Source organism: Zootoca vivipara, chromosome 4 (assembly GCF_963506605.1).
Source record: "Zootoca vivipara chromosome 4, rZooViv1.1, whole genome shotgun sequence".
NCBI lineage: Eukaryota > Metazoa > Chordata > Lepidosauria > Squamata > Lacertidae > Zootoca > Zootoca vivipara.
In genome coordinates, this window is record NC_083279.1 from 97173811 (window position 1) to 97194963 (window position 21153).

At 45.2% G+C, this 21153-nt stretch overlaps 2 protein-coding genes across 7 annotated transcripts; one reads left to right on the forward strand and one right to left on the reverse strand.

Moving 5' to 3' along the window:
- Positions 1–415: 415 nt before the first annotated feature.
- LOC118084981 (cytochrome c oxidase assembly factor 4 homolog, mitochondrial) lies at positions 416–2664 on the reverse strand. 3 transcript variants are annotated; one of them, XM_035115188.2, is made up of 2 exons: positions 2362–2664; positions 416–917 (listed from the first exon to the last, which is right to left on the reverse strand). In XM_035115188.2, the coding sequence occupies exon 2, from the start codon at positions 905–907 to the stop codon at positions 644–646; it is 264 nt and encodes an 87-aa protein (XP_034971079.1). In that variant the 5' UTR covers positions 908–917; positions 2362–2664; the 3' UTR covers positions 416–643. The 3 variants fall into 3 exon arrangements, with proteins under 3 accessions (XP_034971079.1, XP_060130048.1, XP_034971080.1); XM_060274065.1 differs by lacking the exon at positions 2362–2664 and adding an exon at positions 2216–2351; XM_035115189.2 differs by lacking the exon at positions 2362–2664 and adding an exon at positions 2174–2351.
- PAAF1 (proteasomal ATPase associated factor 1) lies at positions 2593–18544 on the forward strand. 4 transcript variants are annotated; one of them, XM_060274047.1, is made up of 12 exons: positions 2593–2690; positions 4006–4046; positions 4785–4888; positions 5537–5626; positions 6891–6989; positions 7969–8119; positions 10523–10717; positions 12225–12316; positions 12570–12685; positions 13048–13130; positions 13713–13795; positions 16875–18544. In XM_060274047.1, exons 5-12 carry the CDS (start codon positions 6954–6956, stop codon positions 16950–16952), a joined length of 834 nt encoding a protein of 277 aa, XP_060130030.1. In that variant the 5' UTR covers positions 2593–2690; positions 4006–4046; positions 4785–4888; positions 5537–5626; positions 6891–6953; the 3' UTR covers positions 16953–18544. The 4 variants fall into 4 exon arrangements, 3 of the variants coding, with proteins under 3 accessions (XP_060130030.1, XP_034971076.1, XP_034971077.1); XM_035115185.2 differs by having other exon boundaries at positions 2679–2807; positions 16875–18536; XR_004692598.2 differs by lacking the exon at positions 13048–13130 and having other exon boundaries at positions 2679–2807; positions 16875–16895.
- Positions 18545–21153: the final 2609 nt, after the last annotated feature.

A 21153-nucleotide genomic window follows, 5' to 3' on the forward strand; every position in this document is an offset into this window, starting at 1 on the left:
CCCAAATGGCTCCTGGAACCTGGGTTGTGGGCGCCAAAGCAAAATGTCTAGTAGTGTAGTCTCAAAGATATCTGGATTTTGAAATCAACACAAATAGAGCTCTCGAGCAGATTTCGTCCCCATTCTGTGAACTGGTCTTAAAAGCAGTTCCGTGTGCATATACAACACCAGCCTGCCCTGCCCTAAACTATTCCCCCCCCCCCAAAAAAATCAGGTCGAACCATAATGTAGACTCCTGAGCAATTATCAAATCCATTGTGAGACAGGGACAGGATTCATGAATGCCAACTAAGCAGTCTGGTTCAGGACTGCAGTTAAGAAGGGACAGAAAATAATTGAGAGTGATAAGGATGTGCTTATCTATCTCTACAAAAACTTAGAAAACCCCTAAATGATGAAGAAAATGAAAAAGACATAATTTTCACCTTTTATTTTTTGGCAAGAAAGTAAGTTTTGCTTTTTCTGTTAAAAAAACCCAGAAGAATTTAGCCAGGGGATTACTGCAAGAGTAATGCACGCAGTTACTTCCCATCTCTTTGAACCACCTTTCCCCAGGACTCAACCTCTGTGCTGTGCTGCTAGTATTTAAATACTTCCACCAAGCCAAGCAAGGGAACTGCCCATTGTGCAAAGCTGGCTCTTGTCAGCTTGTGGTTTGTTGCTGTTTCTGTCTCCTGTGCAGCTCTGCCATCCTCTGCTTCTCGTGTTCCATCATGCAATCCTTGAAGCTCCGCACCTGCTCCTGGCACTTCCGCCAGTCCTGGTGTTCAGCCATGCACTCCTGCACCGCGTAGTGGAAAGAGGCGCAGCCGGTGCGGGAGATCATTTTGTCAAAGGGATCTTCCTCTTCCTCCTCCGCTTTTGGCTTCCGGTTCCAGTTGTGACCTGAGGGGTTGGCACTTGACATCCTGGTGGATCTGGAGGGAGGGTGAGAGAGAGAAGGAAATGCGCATTTAAAAAAAGCAGAGAAGGGAAAGAGATTGCCTGGTTGTCATTACAGTTGCTTGAACAGTGCCCACCAAAGACTTGGAGCTGGATAAGGGCATTTTATAAAAGCAGTACAATGTCTCTTATCCTCTTAAACATAAAATAACGCAGAGAGTTTTATTCACATTTCTGAAAGTAACCAGGGAAGGGCCATATGATTAGTAGATTAAGACTGCAGTCCTAACCCCATTTACCTGGGAATATGCCCCATTGAATTCAATTGGAATGAGTAAACATGGTTAGCAATGTGCCGTGTGTTTCATTACCTGAATTGCAGCCCTACTTTCTCTTTGTCAGCTCTTATTATTGTTATATTGAGTTTATATACTGCCCTATGCCAAGAGGTCTCAGGGCAGTTCACAGAAATGATAACATATATAATCAGAATAAAAACAGCAACCCAATAACTCCCCCCCCCGGGAAGAACCACATTTTAAAAGGGTATAGGATGTCAAACAGATCAACCAAAGCTCTTAGGTGGTATTTATTATTATGCCCTATCCCAGGCTTCCTCAACCTTGGCCCTCCAGATGCAGGGAACCAGACTGAGGGCCTTCTCGGTAGTGGCGCCCGGCCTGTGGAATGCCCTCCCATCAAATGTCAACGAGAAAAACAGCTACCAGATTTTTAGAAGACATCTGAAGGCAGCCCTGTTTAGGGAGGCTTTTAATGTTCAATAGATTATTTTATTTCATTTTTCTGTTAGAAGCCGCCCAGAGTGGATGGGGAAACCCAGCCAGATGGGCGGGGTATAAATATATTATTATTATTTTGGCCTACAACTCCCATGATCCCTAGCTAGCAGGACCAGTGGTTAGAGATTATGAGAATTGTAGTCTCAAAACATCTGGAGGGCAGAAGTTGAGGAAGCCTGCCCCTATACCCATAGATCTCAGGGCAGAGTTCACAACATAAAATTACAATATAAAAAACACAAAATACATAATAAAAATAACAAACAAACCAATCATCCGTCCTGCCACAACACATTTAAAAGGGCATCGGATATGGTTACTATGCCTTATGAATGGAGGGAATGAGAAAGAAGATGGGAGCACAGTGTATTTTGCACGTGCAATATACTGAATTTGCCACACTTTGCATTCAAAGGCCATAGAGTTTCTCCCCCACTTTCCTGACAATTCTCCTGGATTACTAAAGTCTATGTATAGGCAAAAGTAATAACCGAAGCTTTTCCGGCACGTTGATGTGAAGAAACTTCACTTGCTGATCCTTAGGCTGACTCCGCTTTCTACATCATCCGGAGAACTCTCTTATTTTATAAATAGCCTTCCTGCAACTTAGCCAATTCCCGATCTGCAGGAGGAGGTGGGGACCCTCTCCTCTTATACTCCCGGACGGCTATAACCTTACTCGGGAGGAGTCTTTGGCGAGGTGCTCTGCGGGAAAGGCCAAGCGCGCGCGAGCTACGCGGAAATGACGTCACCGCCCGGCCTGCTGCTGCTGCTCCGGTCTCCCATCCGAAAGCTGTCCGGGGCTGAGCCTGCTTAGCTTCCCGCGCGCGCCAGGCGCCCCGCCCACCGAGCTACGCAGGCAAAAAAAGAGAAGCCCGCCCGCCAACGCCCGGCGGCCTTCCTTCCCAGGCCCGCCAGGCTCCCCTCGGCCTTGGGCTCCCCTGAGGCCTCCGCGCCTCTCCCGGGCCCCGCCGAGGACCCCCCCAAGCGGGCCAAGCTGCTTCCCTGGTGGGCGGCGCCCGGGCCTTCCGGGGGGAGGGCAGCGGGATGCGCTTTCCGGGGAGGGGCCCAGGGCAAGATGGCGGCGGTGGTGCGGATCCAGAGCGACTGGGACCAGGTGCTGAGGTGGGCGAGAGGGCCTCCCCGCGCCTGCCCCCTCCTCACGGCCACGAGGGGGCACCTGAAGTGTCGGCATCCTCTGGCACCCCCGTTTTCAGTTGCCCCCCTCAATCTCTGCTCCCCCCTTGACCCCTCGCCCCCATTTCTCGTCCTCTTCCCCCTCATTTCAGTCCCTCCTCAAACTTACCACTTCTCCCTTTCTCGCCCCAATTTTCAGTGACCCCCACAAACTTGTCTCTTCTCTCCCCTCCTTGCCCCTCATTTTCAGTGCCCCTTCAAACTTTGCTTTTCTCCTCCCTTGCCCCTCCATTTTCAATGCTCCCTCAAACTGTCTCTCTCTTCTTCCCCCTTGACCCCCTCAAACGTGTCTCTTCTCCCCTCTCCTTGTCCCCCCTTTTCAGTGCCCCCTCACATGCATATCTCCTTCCCCACACCAAATTTTGGAGGTTTTTTTTTTTGTCCAGCTCCCCCAAATACTTAAGCCTGCACTAATACCGTGTTTCTCCGAAAATAAGACACCGTCTTATATTTATTTTTCCTCAAAAAAACACAATATGGCTTATTTTCAGGGGATGTCTTATTTTCCCCCCTCATCCTCCTCCTGCCGCAGCCAGCATTGCTGCTGCACCTATCACTATGTCTTATTTTCGGGGTATATATTGTATTCCTTGAATGCTTAAAAATCCTGCCATGGCTTATTTTATGACTACATCTTAAAATAGGAGAAACAGGGTAATAATGATGGTGCTGATGAATGTCCCCTCCCGCCCCTTTAGCCTTGAATGAACTCAGTAGCTGCTCCTTTTCAAACCTCCATCTACTTCAGTTTCATTAATATATAACCCCAAAATTTTGCATCCCCTACAAATTGATGCCAATGTTTTGTGCTCGTTTTGGGCTGCGAATCCTGCGTCTTGTGCTGCCCCACAAACTGAGTTATTGACACAGGAAACGGGTTACAAGTTAACACCCCAAAATCCAACTTCCTCTGATCCCCTCCAAACTGATGCCAAATGAGCATCTGATCCTTCATGCTAGCGATAGCCAACATGGTACCTTCTGATATTGTGGGATCACAACTTCCATTAGCCCTAGCTAGCAAGGTCAGTGGTACGGCATGATGGGAGAAGTAGCCTAGCAGCATTTGGAAGGGCACCACGTTGGCTGTCCCAGCTTTATACTTACAAGTTTCTCATCTTTGCAGGAAGAATGAGGAGCAGGCTTGGCTAAGCTGCAGCAGCCCAGGTGAACAAGAAGAGTCCTCTGCCCCTTTTGTGGTGATAATGTACAGTTCCCTTCTCTTTGTGTCCAACCAGTTCTCTTCTCTCTCTCCACACTTTAGCTCAAGCTCCAATATTCAAATCCTGAGTTAAATATGCTTGGGTTTTTCCACTAGCTAATGCTACTTGTGAAGCTGAAATAACAAATTTATCTATTTTTTTAAACAAGCCAGCCAGAATAAATTTTTAGATGAAAGTCCAGCTGACAAAAAACTTCAGAATTATTAGTCGCAGGGCCAGTCCTACGGCAAGGCTGGGTGGCGCAGGGCACCAGGGTGCCGGGCCGCCAGGGAGGTGCCGCACGGTGGGCGCTGGGAAACAGGGCGAGGGGGGGCACCAGAGGGATCTTCGCGCCACGGTGCCAGATATGCTTAAGACGGCCCTGATTAGTCGTCAGTTCTTGGTGAACAAGCATGTTAGAGTTTAACAAGCTTTGTTCTCTGATTTTCTCTTATTTGATTCATTTGATTACTATTTGTTTATGTTAGTCTGCTACAAGTGGGAGTAGCACAATAAACCTGACAGAGAACTGTTTGTGAAGCTTTAACTAAAATGGATCACATTGGGCTTTAGCTAGAGGAAGAACTCATGTTGAAGATCTCCAATGAAAATAAAACCCAAATAGATGAGGATAGCTTTATAAAGTACTGTCTAAAGTATTTAACCCCTTTTAAGTCTTGTTTGTGTTTTTTGCATGCTGTAGGAAAACCTACTTTGTATGGTAAGCTGACTTGTCAGGGGGTGAGCTCAGATGGAATTCCTGAAGTCGTAGCCTCTGAAGGATTTGTTGTCAGTGAAATAACTAAGGTACTGTCAGTTCCGTCTCTGAGGTTGAAGGGTAGACTAGTGGCTCATAGCAAGAACTAAGCTAACTATGGATTTCTATGTCAGATTTATAATCTGAATTTGATCTGGATTAAATTGAGGTGTTGGGGGGGGTATGGGATGTCATTTTGACGAGGCTGGTGTCCTGTGCACATTACACAAAACATCCATCCATGACATGAGCAGCACTGAATTCAGAAGAAACTGCTGTGTGGAAGTGCCCTCTGTCATAACTGCACATTTTTATTTGTTGGATTTATATTGTGCCTTCTGACTGTCAGAGCCCCAATTCAGATTATTATATTTTCTGGGTTTGGGCTTCTACTGGAGGAATAAATGCTCTCTGGTGGCCTTAGAGCAGTTTAGAGCTCATTTTCTTAAACATTAAAAAAAAAACTCTTGGGGCTCACAGTATAAGGCAACACTCAAAATTACTCAATACTGCAATGGTTTAGTTCATATCTATAATATTTAATTGAAATATCAAAAACAATTGTGGCTACCTGCTTTATTGTCTGGAGTTTTCACCATATTAGTACCAAGTTATTGGGTTTTGTGATGTTGGGTCAATGTGTACATAATCTGCTTCCAATATATGTTATATCCTCCTTTCTGTTCTACCTACTCCAGAAAAGTCTCCTTGTTTCCTGTCCTCGTGAAAATGCCTCCACCAAATTTCTGGCACCCTACACAACCTTCTGTAGAATCCATCAAAAAAGCGTAAGTATTTTTACAAAGTGGTTTTTCATAAGAAGACTTTAAATGATGATGCAGCTTCAGTTAATTTAATGAGTTGCAGTGTTCTTGGATAACTTGTCAGTGCTGGGTGTATGTGCTGTGGAAGCTTGCCACAGAAAACAGCTGTACACCACACTCCACACACACACACATGTTCCAGATGGTACAAGAAGTCTTCTCTCTCTCAGCCCAGAGAGGATTCTTTGCTTCAAAGTCCTTGCTGTGTTAAAGTCCACAGCCAAGTTACAAGTTCACCTGCTTTGAAGACCTGCAACTCTCACAAAGTCCTCAGGCTTTCCCACAGTTCCATTTCCTCTTCTTCAAACTGCTTCGCAATCTCTCACACCAATTATCCATCCCACCACACCAAATACTAAACTCCCAAGTACAAACCTGTCTATATGTTACACAGGTAGGTATGTTCTTCTGTCAGATGCGTGACAGCAGAAATTCAAAGTCATCTAGGGAAGGAGGTGGTCAAGGCTGGGGAGGACATGTCAAGTGCCAGGGGGGCAGGGGGACTGAGATTTTGTTGCATCATTTGCTCCTGAAGGAGCGTCCCCACCCCCATCGTTCAGCCCGGACACTGAGGTCCAGCTCCGAGGGCCTTCTGGTGGTTCCCTCACTGCGAGAAGTGAGGTTACAGGAAACCAGGCAGAGGACCTTCTTGGTGGTGGCACCCGCCCTGTGGAATGCCCTCCCATCAGATGTCAAGGAAATAAACAACTATCTGACTTTTAGAAGACATCTGAAGGCAGCACTATTTAGGGAAGTTTTTAATGTTTGATGTTGTATTGTGTTTTTACTATTCTGTTGGGAGCTGCGCAGAGTGGTTGGGGAAATCCAGCCAGATGGGCGGGGTATAAATAATATATTATTATTATTATTATTATTATTATTATTATTATTATTATTATTCCTATAAGCCCATGTAAGTTCAAATTTGTTTTTGCCTATTATTTTATACACAGTTGTATATCATCTATATTAGAGGTACTCAAAAACCTGGCAACCATTTTTTGATCGTATAACTATTTGATTTTATCTTTTTTATGTCTCCTTGAATAGCCTGTGTTTTACAAATTGGCTGCTTAATTATATGGAACAGAGATTTCTCAATAAGCTCATTAGCCTGTGGTTTGTTCAGTAATACATGGACTGAACTGTATAACATGCCAGTGCCCATCAATATTGCACTTTTCTAGATTGCGGTCATTTATTTATTTTCTCTTCCTCTCCATCTTAGATTACTTGCCTTGACATTTCTAGTGGCGGAGGACTTGGAGTATCAACCAGTGCTGATGGAGCTATGAAAATTTGGCAGGCTGCTAATGGAGAAATAAGAGTAAGACCTGTATTGAGGTTGAAATTTGCCTTTAAGAAACCTGCAGTCTAAATCCTTGAATGTTGAACTAATCCCTGCCCTCCTCACACTGCTGTTCAAACTCCAGAGTTTTACAGGTAGTTTGATATCACTGGCAGAGAGAGAGAGAGAGAGAGAAACAACATGATAAATCTTAAGTGCCTGTGCGAGTGTGCGCCTGTGGATTGTGGCAAGGAAGTTGTTTCTTATATTTAACCTAACCTTCCTTTCCTGAAGTGTATTATCGCTGCATGTCCTGTCTTCTCAATGGGTAGAGAAATCCATTCCCCACCCCCAACTACTTCTTTTCATAAAGGAATTGGGGCCTGGTCTCCTTCACCATGTTGAGGATCATCCGACTTCCGTGTCACAGCACTCTGACTGGTTAGAAATGAGTTCAGGGTGTCAACTATTATCTTACTTCTGATCCACCCCCCTCCGCCTGACTATTTTCCATATAATGAGTTTACTAACAATGGCACAACTCTCACTGTGATGCTAACCCTTTGTCTGGGCTACAGTTTCAGGTAGCAGGTAGAATCTCACAAAGAAGTATATTGGGGGAAAGGCTAGACTATGCCACTTCTTTCTGACATGGCTAGTTTATGTAGGTTTTGTTTAAATCAAGCTCCCACCTGCAGTCTCAAGTGGATGCAAGTTTAGCATCTTAGTGAGAAATAGGTCTGCTGTGTCCTGGAAATCTCAGGCATATATGTACCTTGTTTGGGCAGCTGCCCTAGATTTAATTACCCTTGATTATGGCTTTAGGATACTTCCAGAACCTCAGTGAGATAATCTCTGCATAGAAACAAAACAGATGATGACAATCTAGGATGCAGTGATGTCATGGAGGCAGTGCAGCCAGCCAGTGTGTTTGGCAAATAAGACGGCTGTTGCTAAGTAACAAGGCAGAGGATGAGATGAGGTTTTTAACTAGCACTCAGTTCTTTTGTCTTTCCAGAGATGCCTGGAAGGCCACATCTACGATGTGAATTGCTGCAGATTTTTCCCGTCAGGCATTGTGGTCCTGAGTGGGGGGATGGATGCCCGGCTAAAGATCTGGTCTGCGGAAGATGCCAAATGTGTGGTAACATTTCAGGGTCACAAAGCAGGTACAGAAAACTGGCAACTGAAATAAATGCAGTTGTAATAGCAGCTGAAGTTGAGTTAAGCTCCAAGCTGGAGAAAGAGGCTGGTGTTTCTCTTTTGTTGCTGGGCTGATAAGGTGTAATGAGCACCTCTGCAGCTCACCACCTAAACAAACCTGGAGGACGAGGGCAGTTGTACCTGGTAGCTGCAGAATTCCAAAGCTCAATGCAACTATAAAGATGGCTCGCACTCTACTCTCCAGTTCCAGACGATGAGGGGAGGAAGTGAGCATGGGATGGTCCCTGCCCCTCGTGCATATGCACAATGTGAGGTCAGGGATAAAGGCATTGGCAGGACCCTGGTGAATACAAGCTACCTGTCAGCCAAAAACTTCTGATGATGATAAAATTTTATTTATACCCCGTCCTCCCCGGCCAGAACCGGGCTCAGGGCGGCTAACACCAATAAAATTACAATAAAACATAAAGAAAAAACAGTTAATTTAAATACGGGTAAAATAAGGATTAAAATACAATTTAAAATGCAGCCTTATTTTTGTAGTAGCCCATAAATCAAAACCATAAGGGGAGGGAAACATAAGGGTCAGACTGAGTCCAAACCAAAGGCCAGGCGGAACAGCTCCACCTGGCAGGGCCTGCGGAAAGATGTCAAATCCCACAGGGCCCTGGTCTCTTGTGACAGAGCATTCCACTAAGTCGGGGCCGGTACTGAAAAGGCCCTGGACCCAGTTGAGACCAATCTAACCACCTTGCGGCTTAGGACCTCCAAAGTGTTGTTAAGGTCCTCCGCGGGGCATACCAGAAGAGGCGGTCCCGTAGGTACAAGGGTCCTAGACCGCATAGGGCTTTAAAAGTCAAAAACAGCACCTTAAACCTGACCCTGTACTCCCCCGGGAGCCAGTGCAGTTGGTAAAGCACTGGATGAATGTGGTCCTGCGGCAAGAACCCAGTAAGGAGCCTCGCCGCGGCATTCTGCACCCGCTGGAGTTTCTGGGTCAGCTTCAAGGTCAGCCCCGTGTAGAGAGAGTTACAATAATCGAGCCTGAAGGTGACGGTCGCATGGATCACTGTGGCCAGATCAGAGCGAGAAAGGTAAGGGACCAACTGCTTGATACGGCGGAGATGGGAAAAATGCCACTTTTGCTGTGGCTGCAGCCTGCACCTCCATGGACAGGGAGGCGTTGAAGGTTACACCCAAGCTCTTGACAGTAGGTGCTGGCACTAATTGAGCCCCCACAAGAGATGGGTGTTGGCCCCCCAACTCCATGTCATCCCGACCCAGCCAGAGGACCTCTGTCTTCGAAGGATTTAATTTCAACCGGCTCCCACGTAGCCATCCAGCCACAGCTTCTAAGCATCTGGTCAGTGTGTCTGGGGCCGAGTCAGGGCGACTGTCCATCAACAGATAAAGCTGGGTGTCATCAGCATATTGATGACAACCCAGACCAAAACTGGACAATCTGGGCAAGGGGGCGCATAAAGATATTGAAAAGCATCGGGGAAAGGATTGCACCCTGTGGGACTCCACACACCAAGGAGTGCCGCGGCGACAACTCCTTCCCTAGCGCCACCCTCTGTCCCCGATCTGTCCTGAAAAGCTCAAAGTTACAGATTGCCAAAATTATGCAAATTCATCTTAAGTACACAGTTATCAGAGCCAGCTGTCTCTTGCTGGAGAGATTTACCACAGCAGAATTGAGCAGATACAAGAATTTGTAGGATTGGATTTCTTTTGTTTTATACGTAAATGTATCAGCAGCTACATCTATTAGAATTAATGGTATTCTTGGAAAAGAGTGAATGCTCTTCCTTGCTCGTTTCACAAAGGCATTTTGTTGGCCACCGTAGGAATAGGATGCTAGACTAGATGGACCATTGGCCTGATCCAGCAGGCCTCCTCTTACGATCTTATGTTCACTTGTAATCATTTGCTATTGATCTATTAGAGCCAGTGCTAACACAGTATGGAATTTTGCAATTGCACACAAAAAATGACATTTGAGGCCCCAGATATCTGCGATTAGACTGGATCTTTATCTAAACTAGGCTCACATCCACACCATACATTGAAAACACATGGCTTCCACCTAAGTATCTTGAGAACTGTATCGTACCCCTCACAGAGCTACAATTCCCAGCACCCTTAACAAACTGCAGTTCCCAGGATTCTTTAGGGGGAAGGCACATGTTTAAAATGTACAGTGTGGTTGTCACCTAGATGAGCTGGCAAATCTGGAACCTTCTCTTTGGTTCTCTGAGGCTGTCTTAGCTGCCGACTCCTTGCTTTTTCCTTGTGGCGTGCTTTGGTCAGGATTATGGTACCGGGGGGCGGGGCGGAGTTGTGTCAGAGAGTGTGAATAGACTTCTTTTCGTTTTCCTACAAGCGTTTCCTTTGCTGTCCTGCAGGAATTCTGGACACAGCCATTGTGGATCGAGGAAGGAACGTGGTCTCAAGCTCTCGGGATGGCACTGCCCGCCTCTGGGACTGCGGGACATCGTCCTGCCTGGGGGTTGTTGCAGATTGTGGCTCACCAGTCAATGGTGTCGCTTTGGGCGAGGCCGACAACACCTTAAACTTGGGCTCTCCGGAAAAAACACCTAGTAAGTCAACAACATTAGGCAAGTGTTCTCTTTCTTAAAGGAAAAACAAACAAACCGAGGGCACTTTTTATGTTCATAAAGTCATGCCGAAAAGTTGCACACCTGGAAATAACTCCTGGTTTCATTTTGACTGTAATTAATTCCTGGGAGAGAGGAGGGTGTTTTGTATTGGCTGGTTAGGCAAGGCCAGCCCAGCAGGGGAGGAGCCATAGCCATATGTAGTGCTACTGACCTTTGAGCACGGGAGAAGCCAGGTTCAGTTCATGGGTGCTTGGCCCTGCATTGGCCACGTTTACAATATTGGGCTCAGTCAGACTTTCCCAACCTGGTGCTCACTCTCCAGCTGCTTTGGACTACAGTTCCGACCAGCCCCAGCCATGCGAGCTGGACTTAAGGAGGTTGGCAGTTCAATAACATCTAGAACAGGCATGTCCAACTCACAAGAGACTGCAATCTACTCCCAGTATAAAAATCCTGGAAGTGATCTACCCATGAAGGGGGGTTGGGAAGCCAAAGTTGTTGGCCTTTCTTTTTTAGCAGGGGTGATGCCAAAGTTGCTGAGCTTTTTTAAGATGGGGGGTGGCAATGCCAAAGTTATTGACATTTTCTTGGGGGGGCAATCCAAAGTTGTTGACTTTTTTTAGGAGAGGAAAATCGCTCACCTAAAACGACGACACAGCGCTGACAAATACTTTCGTTTTCTAACCCATTTGACGCGTCGGACTAAAACAGCGGCAGAGCAGGGGGTCGGGGAATTCCCTTGCATTGCTTTTCACTCCGCCAATAGAGAGGGATCGACCTCTCGATCGCAGTCGACCGGTTAGACATCTAGAGGGCTCCAGATCTGGGAGAAAGCTGGTAGACCAGACTTCCAACTCAGTATAACGGAGCTTCATATGACAAGTGTAATAATTAAAATGTATTAAAGATAAGGCGGAAGGGTAACATTGATGCTGACCTGTTAACTTTTTATGGAGAGGTTTGTGGTCCAACTTTGTTTAAAAATAAAGCCTTTATACTAATTCAATCAAATGAAGTTTGAAAAAGCATAATGAGAGCAAGGACAACCTTATGCACATTGATGTATGCACTCACTCATTCATTCTTGCTCCCTGCCGTTGAAAAAAATGTGTTGCCAATCTTTCACCATAGCATCTGGGCACAAACACACTGTGCTTAGGGAGCAGAACTGAAGGGGCAAGTTCAACTCACTAGGTTTGGTCCTTCACGTGTCTGTCCTGTTCCAAATACACAAAAAGCAGAGCGTTGCTTCAAGAACATTTCTCCCAGTTTGGCTCACGTCTGGCAATGTGGAGCAGGGATTAGGGAGGTTCTGTATCTGGGATGGCAGGGAAGTAAAATAGGCGAGGGTCCCTATGTAAAAAATCAACCATATGAGCTGCAAACATGGCTGCTCCCATCACCCCTAGTTTGGCCATGATTCTGGCCTTTAACAAACGGCAAGGTGAGCAGCTGCTAACCCTAACCATGTTTCTTTCCAACACAGGTGAGCGTGAAATCGGAACAGAAGGGAAACTCCTGCTGTTGGCTCGAGAGGACAAAAAGCTGCAAGGGGTGGGGCTGCATAGCAGGCAGCCGGTAAGATATCACCATGACCATGTTTAATGTTGCATTTTCTGCTGTTATTTGTTTTGAGCCTTTCGGCAGACGCACAATGCAACAACCCAGCCAGGTCTTCGTCTGGTCAAGAGGCTAGTGAGGAACATGCTTTTTTCAAGAGAAATTTCAACTGCCGTTTTTCCTAGCTGGATCTCTCTCCCTCTCCCTCTCTCACACAGAGCAGCAGCATTGCAATCTCCTTTTCATTCCCTCTTGCTTGTTTCCTCCTCAGGTTTTTCTGTTTGTTGGCTCGGATGCCTTTAATTGCTGTACGTTCCTCTCCAACATCTACCTCCTTGGCGGGACGCAAGACGGAAATATATACCAGCTGGATGTGCGAAACACCAGGTGAGTAGAATTGAAGGGCAGCTGTTAACATGGCCTTAGGAGCATCGTTGCTGCTTCCCATGTCCCTGAGGAAGGGCTGTAAGCTCAGTGGCAGAGCATCTACTGAAAGCCCTTTGTTCAATTCTCAGTGGCATCTCCAGGTAAGAGTAGGAGAGACTCCCTGCTTGAAACCCTGGAGAGTCCCTGCCAGTCAGTGTAAGCAATATAGAGCTAGGTGGCCCCGTGATCTGGCTCTGATTCAAGGCAGCTTCTTATGCTCCCTATACAACATGCCCCATTTTATTTGTCTCTTTAAGAAAAATTCTGACAAACTTGTTATGTGAGCGACTCTTTGTGATAAAGGTTCCCGCTGCTCTCTCTAGGGCTCCAGTTCGTGTTGTCCATAGATCAGGAGCGCCAGTTCTTTCTCTGCTCCCTTTTAGAGATGGATTTATTGCCAGCCAAGGTAGTGCTCCTCTTTTCTTTCGCTTACTGAGTTAGCATCCGTCTTGTCTTGGGAGACAATGGAGGAGGGTGCTTTTGGCGGGGGGGTTGAAGTCAAATTGTTAGAACCATTAACGGACCCTCCTGAATTTCTTGCACCATGAGTTCTCAGCTGTTAAGAAAAAGTCACTACAGTCAAACAGCTCTGTTTGGAACATTTTGGCTCCCGGCGCTAAAAACCCAGAAGTAAATGTTCCGGTTTTCGAACATTTTTCAGAAGCCAAATGGCTTCCAGAGAGTTTCTTTTTTTCTTTTTTCTACATTGACTTTGCTGACCGCCCTTTGATTCTCAGTTGTTGAACGTTTTGGAAGTCGAACTGTCTTCTGAAATGGATTACGTTCGACAACCGAGGTTTGACTGTGTTCTCCATAGACAGAAAGTCGTACAGCACTGCGCTTGAGGATCCAGCAGGTTTCTCGCATTTGATTTCTCAATATCTTGCACCGGTGGGTGGGCAACATAATGACACTGGTATGTAGAATGTGCGGCTTGCGACGTAAACTGCAGTTTCCTGCCATTCACATGTTCTGCATCTCTTTCCAGGTGATGGAACCTGCTTTATTATGCAGCAAGATCTCGATCATGTGACTGAGCTCACTGGGCCAGACTGCGACCCCGTATACAAGGTAAGAATAAGAATAAGAATAATTTATTATTGGCCAAGTACATTTTCCAACATACTTGGAATTTGTTTCGGCTACATTCCAATGTAAACATACACACACTGTTCCACTCACAATACAAATAAGCAAAGAAACCCACCCATAATTGACCTCCCCTTCAGCTGCACATCTACAAATTTAACAATTTAATGGCACAAGGGAAAAAACTGTTCCTGTTCCTGGCCGATTTTGTATATGAAGACCTGTAGTGACGTCCAGATACCATACAAGGGGAAAGCCCCATCTTTGTCTTTGTCTCGGCAAAGCGGGTTTTCGCCCAGAGAAAACACAGAAATCGCTGCTTAACTTCAGGGAAGAAGGGAAATAGGAAGACTCAGGGAATAAAATTATGATAAAATATTTAACTATTATTTTATCATACATGCTCATTCATAGAATCTCAGAATCAGAATTTATAGAGTTGGGAGGGACCTGAGATTCATCTAGTTCAAAGCCCTGCAATTCAGGAATCTCAGATAGATCATACATGACAGATGACCAAGCCTTATGAGGAATGGTTGAAGGTGCTGAATATGTTTAGCCTAGAAAAGAGACTGAGAGGAGATATGATAACCATTTTCAAATATCTCAAGGGCTGTCATGTGGAAGATGGAGCGAGCTTATTTTCTCCTGCTCTGGCGGGTAGGACTCAAACCCACGGCTTCAAGTTAAAAGAAAGGAGATTCCAACGAAACATATGGAAAAATATCCTGACAGTAAGAGCTGTTTGACAGTCACTTTCAAGAGGTTGTTGACTCTCCTTCCTCGGAGGTTTTAATGCAGAGTTTCAATACCTATCTGCCAGGGGTTCTTCAGCTGAGATTCTTGGATTGCAGGGGGTTGAACTAGATGGCCCTTGGTATCCCTTCTCACTCCACGATTCTATGATTCTGTCACCATCCAGCCCCTGCTTAAAAACTTCCAGTGAAGGAGTGCCCACCACCTCTCATGGGAGTCTGTTCCACTGTTGAACAGCTCTTACAGTCAGAAAATTATCATATGCTATTCTCAGTAATATTTGAATAATCCTGTAAGGTAGGCCGATGTTCCTACACCCATATTGTAGAGCATCTTCTGAGGCTGGGAAGATGATGTTCCCAACGCCCCTAAGTGCATGGTTCAGGAGAGACTCCCGCTTTACCTTCTGACACGAAACACCACTAAATTAGAGTTGTGTAAGTTTGCCTCTTACACAGTAGTAAGGCAGCAATCGAGGGTATATAACTTAGTTAAGGGGAGGCACGAGTTATGGAATCTTTCCCCAGAAGAGGACGCACCTAATCAAATAATGTGATTGTAACAGAAAGCTACTGTCCATTGTTACATACATGTAACACCGGTCCTGAGAGATCTGCATTGGCTCCCAGTACGTTTCCAAGCACAATTCAAAGTGTTGGTGCTGACCTTTAAAGCCCTAAATGGCCTCAGCCCACTATACCTGAAGAAGAATCTCCACCCACATCGTTCAGCCCACTGAGGTCCAGCTCCGAGGGCCTTCTGGTGGTTCCCTCGCTGCGAGAAGTTACAGGGAACCAGGCAGAGGGCCTTCTCGGTAGTGGCGCCCGCCCTGTGGAACACCCTCCCGTCAGATGTCAAGGCAATAAGCAACTATCTTACTTTTAAAAATGTATAATAAAAAATAAAAAAATTGTCCAGTAGCACCTTAGAGAACAACTAAGTTTGTACTTGGTATGAGCTTTCATGTGCATGCACACAAAAGCTCATACCAAGAACAAACTTAGTTGGTCTCTAAGGTGCTACTGGACAATTTATTATTATTATTATTTTATATTTCTTGTGCGTCAGACCAACACGGCTACCTACCTGAATCTTACTTTTAAAAGACACCTGAAGGCAGTCCTGTTTAGGGATGTTTTTAATGTTTACTGCTGTATTGTGTTTTTAATATTCGGTTGGGAGCCGCTCAGAGTGGCTGGGGAAACCCAGCCAGATGGGCATATTATTATTATTATTATTATTATTATTTATATTATTTATATTATTTATTATGGGAATATGTGTGGCCAGTTCAGAGGAATTACTGTAATTTGACATAAGTGTTGTTAAGTGTTCTTTGATAGTGTCTCTTCTATTCCAAGTACACACACAGAGATCTTTGCCACCAGTAGGAACTCACACCTGTTCTTTCTGAACAGTGTCAAAATACGGCACTGCACTCCCCATTTCCCACTATCATTTCACAACTGTTTCTTAACACCTTGTAGCAGTCCATTTTTTTCCTTAACACCAGGGGAATTTTCTCTCTCCACCCTCCGCAGTTCCCTCCCTTAGGGTAAGATGGGGTTCTTCTCCTTCTTTTCATTCATTCAATATGCCGCCCTTTATCAAAAGATTCCAGGGCAGTGCACAACATTAAAAACGTTTTACAGAATCTCAGTGATAAAAACATAATAAAAAGCATGCTGACGGACAGCCTAATAACTGGAAAACAATGCAGCTGTCCCTGCCTTACTCTTTCTAAAGCATTGACTGAATGTTGACAGCAGAGGTCAAAGAGAACAACAACTACCAGACCTTTAGAAGGCATCTCAAGGCAGCCCTTTTTAGAGAAGCTTTTAATGTTTGATGGATTTCTGTGTTTTAATGTTTTGTTGGAAGCCGCCCAGAGTGGCTGGGGGAACCCGGCCAGATGGGCGGGGTATAAATAATAAATTATTATTATAAATTATTATTATTATTATTATTATTATTATTATTATTATTATTATAGCATACAGGGCACAATCTAGCACGCTGGGACTGGAATAATAAAAAAAGGAGATTGTTTTAGGTGAACGTAAAAAGCCAAAGAGATAACAATTAACACCAGAATTTAAACCTCCATAACTCAATACAGATCAGAGCAGGTAAGATCAAACTTCCCAGGCCCTTGCATCAACAAAAAGCTCTATAAACTACATGAAAATTACATATACAGATCATAGAATGGGAAGGTGTCAGTGTTAAGGAATAAGCTAATCCAGCTTCTTACATGATTGTTAAAATACCACTTGTGAAACCTCTTTTGTTACCGTCTTTTTAGGTGGCCACATGGGAAAAAGAGGTGTACACATGTTGCAGAGATGGAATAGTGAGGAGATACCAGCTTTCAAACCTCTGACTTTATGAAAGCCATGAACACTGCGCTATGAATGCTGGATGCACTTCAGGGATTACTTAAACACCTATTTGAAACAAGTCATACATCCGTGTCCCCTGTTTCCAGGACTTTGTACGGTAGCGTGAATGGAGCACGCTGGTGTGAGATGTAGGGACCACGTTGAGACAGCACCCTAGATCAAGCTGTAGGTAACCTTCCTGCCAAGAGATGTGAACACAGCACCTCTGAAAGTTTAACGCCGTTTCCCTGCGCCGAACAGCACGGAAAGTTTGTTGGGTCAATAGTGCCCTTTTTGTATTTTCAAAAGTGTTTTTGATATCCACTGTGGGGCTGGTGGTTGTTCCTAAGTGAGGGGGAAGGAGCTGATGTGAGCGAGGAAAAGGGAGGCCAGCAGGTGTCAATAGAAAGGGGTGCGTTGGAATAACCCCTGCTCAGGCTTGCCTGCTTGTCTTGAGCTGCAAACTGCAGCAACCTTTTGTTTCCATCTCATGCCCTCCTTGCAGAATTACTCGTCTGTGGCAATTCTCACCGCCCACCAGTAAGCAGTCTGCTAGTTGTAAGTTTCCATCTTAAAATAAAACTGATTTGATCTCAAACTATTTGCCCAATTAAGTTGATTCTCTCAGGAGCAGCCCTCATTGATTTTCTTTTTAATCCTCTTCTCTTACCGTTCTTCGCTTGCCATTGATCTTTGATTCCCAACAACCAATTGCGGAGGGTTGTTTTTTATCATTTGAGGCTCTCACCAGGCCTCCTTTCATCTTTGACAAGATGAAAATAGGGTTCAGCTCTCTCATCTGACCTCAACACGGAGCACAAAAATTACTTTTCAGAAGCTACACAGGAAGAGCAGCTTGTGGGGTCTACTGCAGTCTGGCGGGACCGAAACACTCTGTTTTCACTAAACTATGTTTATACCCTGCCCTATCCAAAAGACAAGAGTAGATAACAACAAAATAAAAGAAACAAAATAGTTCAAATTCAAATGAAACAGCTAAAGATATGAGAATTAAATTCTTCAATCTGCCATTACGTTTGCTAGTGACGACGGGAGTTGGTAGTTCAGCAACATCTTGCTTGGAGGGCCATAACTTCCCCACCTGCCGTAACTTAACAAAAAACAAAATCGCAGCATCAGTTCCTGTAACTTCTTTGTTGCTGGAGAGAGTGATCGGTTGGGAATCTGATACAAGATGCCAAGGCAGTGGAAGTTGCTCCCGGTACCAGTCACCACACGGAAGCAGCTTAAGGTCCGAATGGTTTACTGTTGTGGAAGATAAGGCTCAGTAAAACAGTTCTGGATATAGATACAGACATATACAGATACATACAAGTACAAAGTATATATGTTCCTCCATATGTTGTTGTTGTTGTTTAGTTGTTTAGTCGTGTCCGACTCTTTGTGACCCCATGGACCAGAGCACGCCAGGCACTCCTGTCTTCCACTGCCTCCTGCAGTTTGGTCAGACTCATGTTGGTAGCTTCGAGAACACTGTCCAACCATCTCGTCCTCTGTTGTCCCCATATGAATGTTGTTCCTCCATATAAATCCTAGCAATTCACTGTACAACACCGGATAAATAATACCAACAGACTGACGACTGAGACTAACAGACAGACTTCCTGACAGTAAGAGCTGTTCGACAGTGGAATTTGCTGCCAAGAAGTGTGGTGGAGTCTCCTTTGGAGGTCTTTAAGCAGAGGCTTGACAGCCATATGTCAAGAATGCTTTGATGGTGTTTCCTGCTTGGCAGGGGGTTGGACTGGATGGCCCTTGTGGTCTCTTCCAACTCTATGATTCTATGACTACTAAGCTGACATACATTAAACACAGATGGAGTCTGAGTACTGGGCCACTACCGAACCCAAAGGGTGCTCATCAATGGCTCCTCTTCATCCTGGAGAGAAGTGACTAGTGGGGTGCCACAGGGTTCTGTCTTGGGCCCAGTCTTATTCAACATCTTTATCAATGTCTTGGATGATGGGCTTGAGGGCATCCTGAGCAAGTTTGCAGATGACACCAAATTGGGAGGGGTGGCTAATACCCCAGAGGACAGGATCACACTTCAAAATGACCTTAACAGATTAGACAACTAGGCCAAAGCAAACAAGATGAATTTTAACAGGGAGAAATGTAAAGTACTGCACTTCGGCAAAAAATAATGAAAGCCACAAATACAGGATGGGTGACACCTGGCTTGAGAGCAGTACATGTGAAAAGGATCTAGGAGTCTTGGTAGACCACAAACTTGGCATGAGTCAACAGTGTGATGCAGCAGCTAAAAAAGCCAATGCAATTCTGGGCTGCATCAATAGGTGTATAGCATCTAGATCAAGGGAAGTAATAGTACCACTGTATTCCGCTCTGGTCAGACCTCACCTGGAATACTGTGTCCAGTTCTGGGCACCACAGTTCAAGAAGGATACTGACAAGCTGGAACGTGTCCAGAAGAGGGCAACGAAAATGGTCAAAGGCCTGGAAATGATGCCTTATGAGGAACGGCTTAGGGAGCTGGGTATGTTTAGCCTGGAGAAGAGAAGGTTAAGGGGTGATATGATAGCCATGTTCAAATATATAAATGGGTGTCATATAGAAGAGGGTAAAAGGTTGTTTTTTGCTGCTCCAGAGAAGCAGACACGGAGCAATGGATTCAAGCTACAAGAAAGAAGATTCCACCTTAAAATTAGGAAGAACGCCTTGACAGTAAAAGCTGTTTGGCAGTGGAATTTGCTACCAAGGAGTGTGGTGGAGTCTCCTTCTTTGGAAGTCTTTAAGCGGAGGCTTGACGGCCATATGTCAGGAGTGCTTTGATGGTGTTTCCTGCTTGGCAGGGGGTTGGACTGGCTGGCCCTTGTGGTCCTTCCAACTATGATTCTATGATTCTATCATAGCAATTTGCATGGCTTGCAGTGTGCCTACGATTAGCTCATCCACGGAGTATTTTACTCTCATGAACGTTACCAGCCTCTTCTCACGTCCAGTTACTTCAACATGATCAAGTACATGTGTTTGAACTGGAAGACGGGACAGGTCAGAACATTTGTCCATTTAGCTAGATTTGATTTTATTATTTATTAGATTTATTATTATTAGGTGGCGCTGTGGTTAAACCACTGAGCCTAGGGCTTGCTGATCAGAAGGTCGGCGGTTCGAATCCCTGTGATGGGGTGAGCTCCCGTTGCTTGGTCCCAGCTCCTGCCAACCTAGCAGTTCGAAAGCACATCAAAATGCAAGTAGATAAATAGGAACCTCTACAGCGGGAAGGTAAACGGTGTTTCCATGTGCTGCTCTGGTTTGCCAGAAGTGGCTTTGTCATGCTGGCCACATCACCTGGAAGCTATACGCCGGCTCCCTCGGCCAATAATGCGAGATGAGCGCGCAACCCCAGAGTCGGTCACGACTGGACCTAATGGTCAGGGGCCCCTTTACCTTTACTTTACTGCCCTTTATCAGAAGATTTTCAGACTGAAAAGCAGCTCTCCAGAATCTTCAAGCAGAAGCATCCTGCCTTCTGATTCTTTGAGCCGGAGCTATATTAAGATGATTCATAATTACATTTGTTAGTCGCTTCGTATGGGGTGGGTGGGAGTGCCCCGGCACAACTTCACAAGAGAAAATACAACAGATAGAAACTATTAAAACCAGGAAATTCAAAGCGATATATAATGCAACAAGCTTAAAATGCTCATCCAATAACATAAATCCTATCCACTCCAGTTCCATATATTTTTTATCAGGGATACAAATAACATTAAAATGCTGCATAATACATGCTGTTGGGATTATCTAGCAATGTAGAATTGCCAATCCCTTCTTAAAAGTACAAAAAGGAAGGTCTGGAGGAAACCCACCCACCCACATTTTGGCCATTATTGCTGCAATCGTGTCCCTAACTCCACTTGTGAAATGACATTTAGCTTTTTAGTCTCTTCCCCTGGAACTTCGATAAGAGCAGGTGGTGGGAAGACATTTATTTTATATATGCATTTGCTGAATTATAAACCGTCCCCCAAACCCCGAAACCTTTCCTCAAGAGGGAGTTGTTGCTCCATCCTCTTGAACGTTTTAGGAGGCTCTCAAAAAGAAACTTAAGAAGAGCCTGCTGGATCAGGCCAGTCAGTGGCCCATCTGGTCCAGCTGAGCATCCTGTTCTCACAGGGACCAAAGGGATGTCTTTGGTGGGAAACCAGCAAGCAGAGC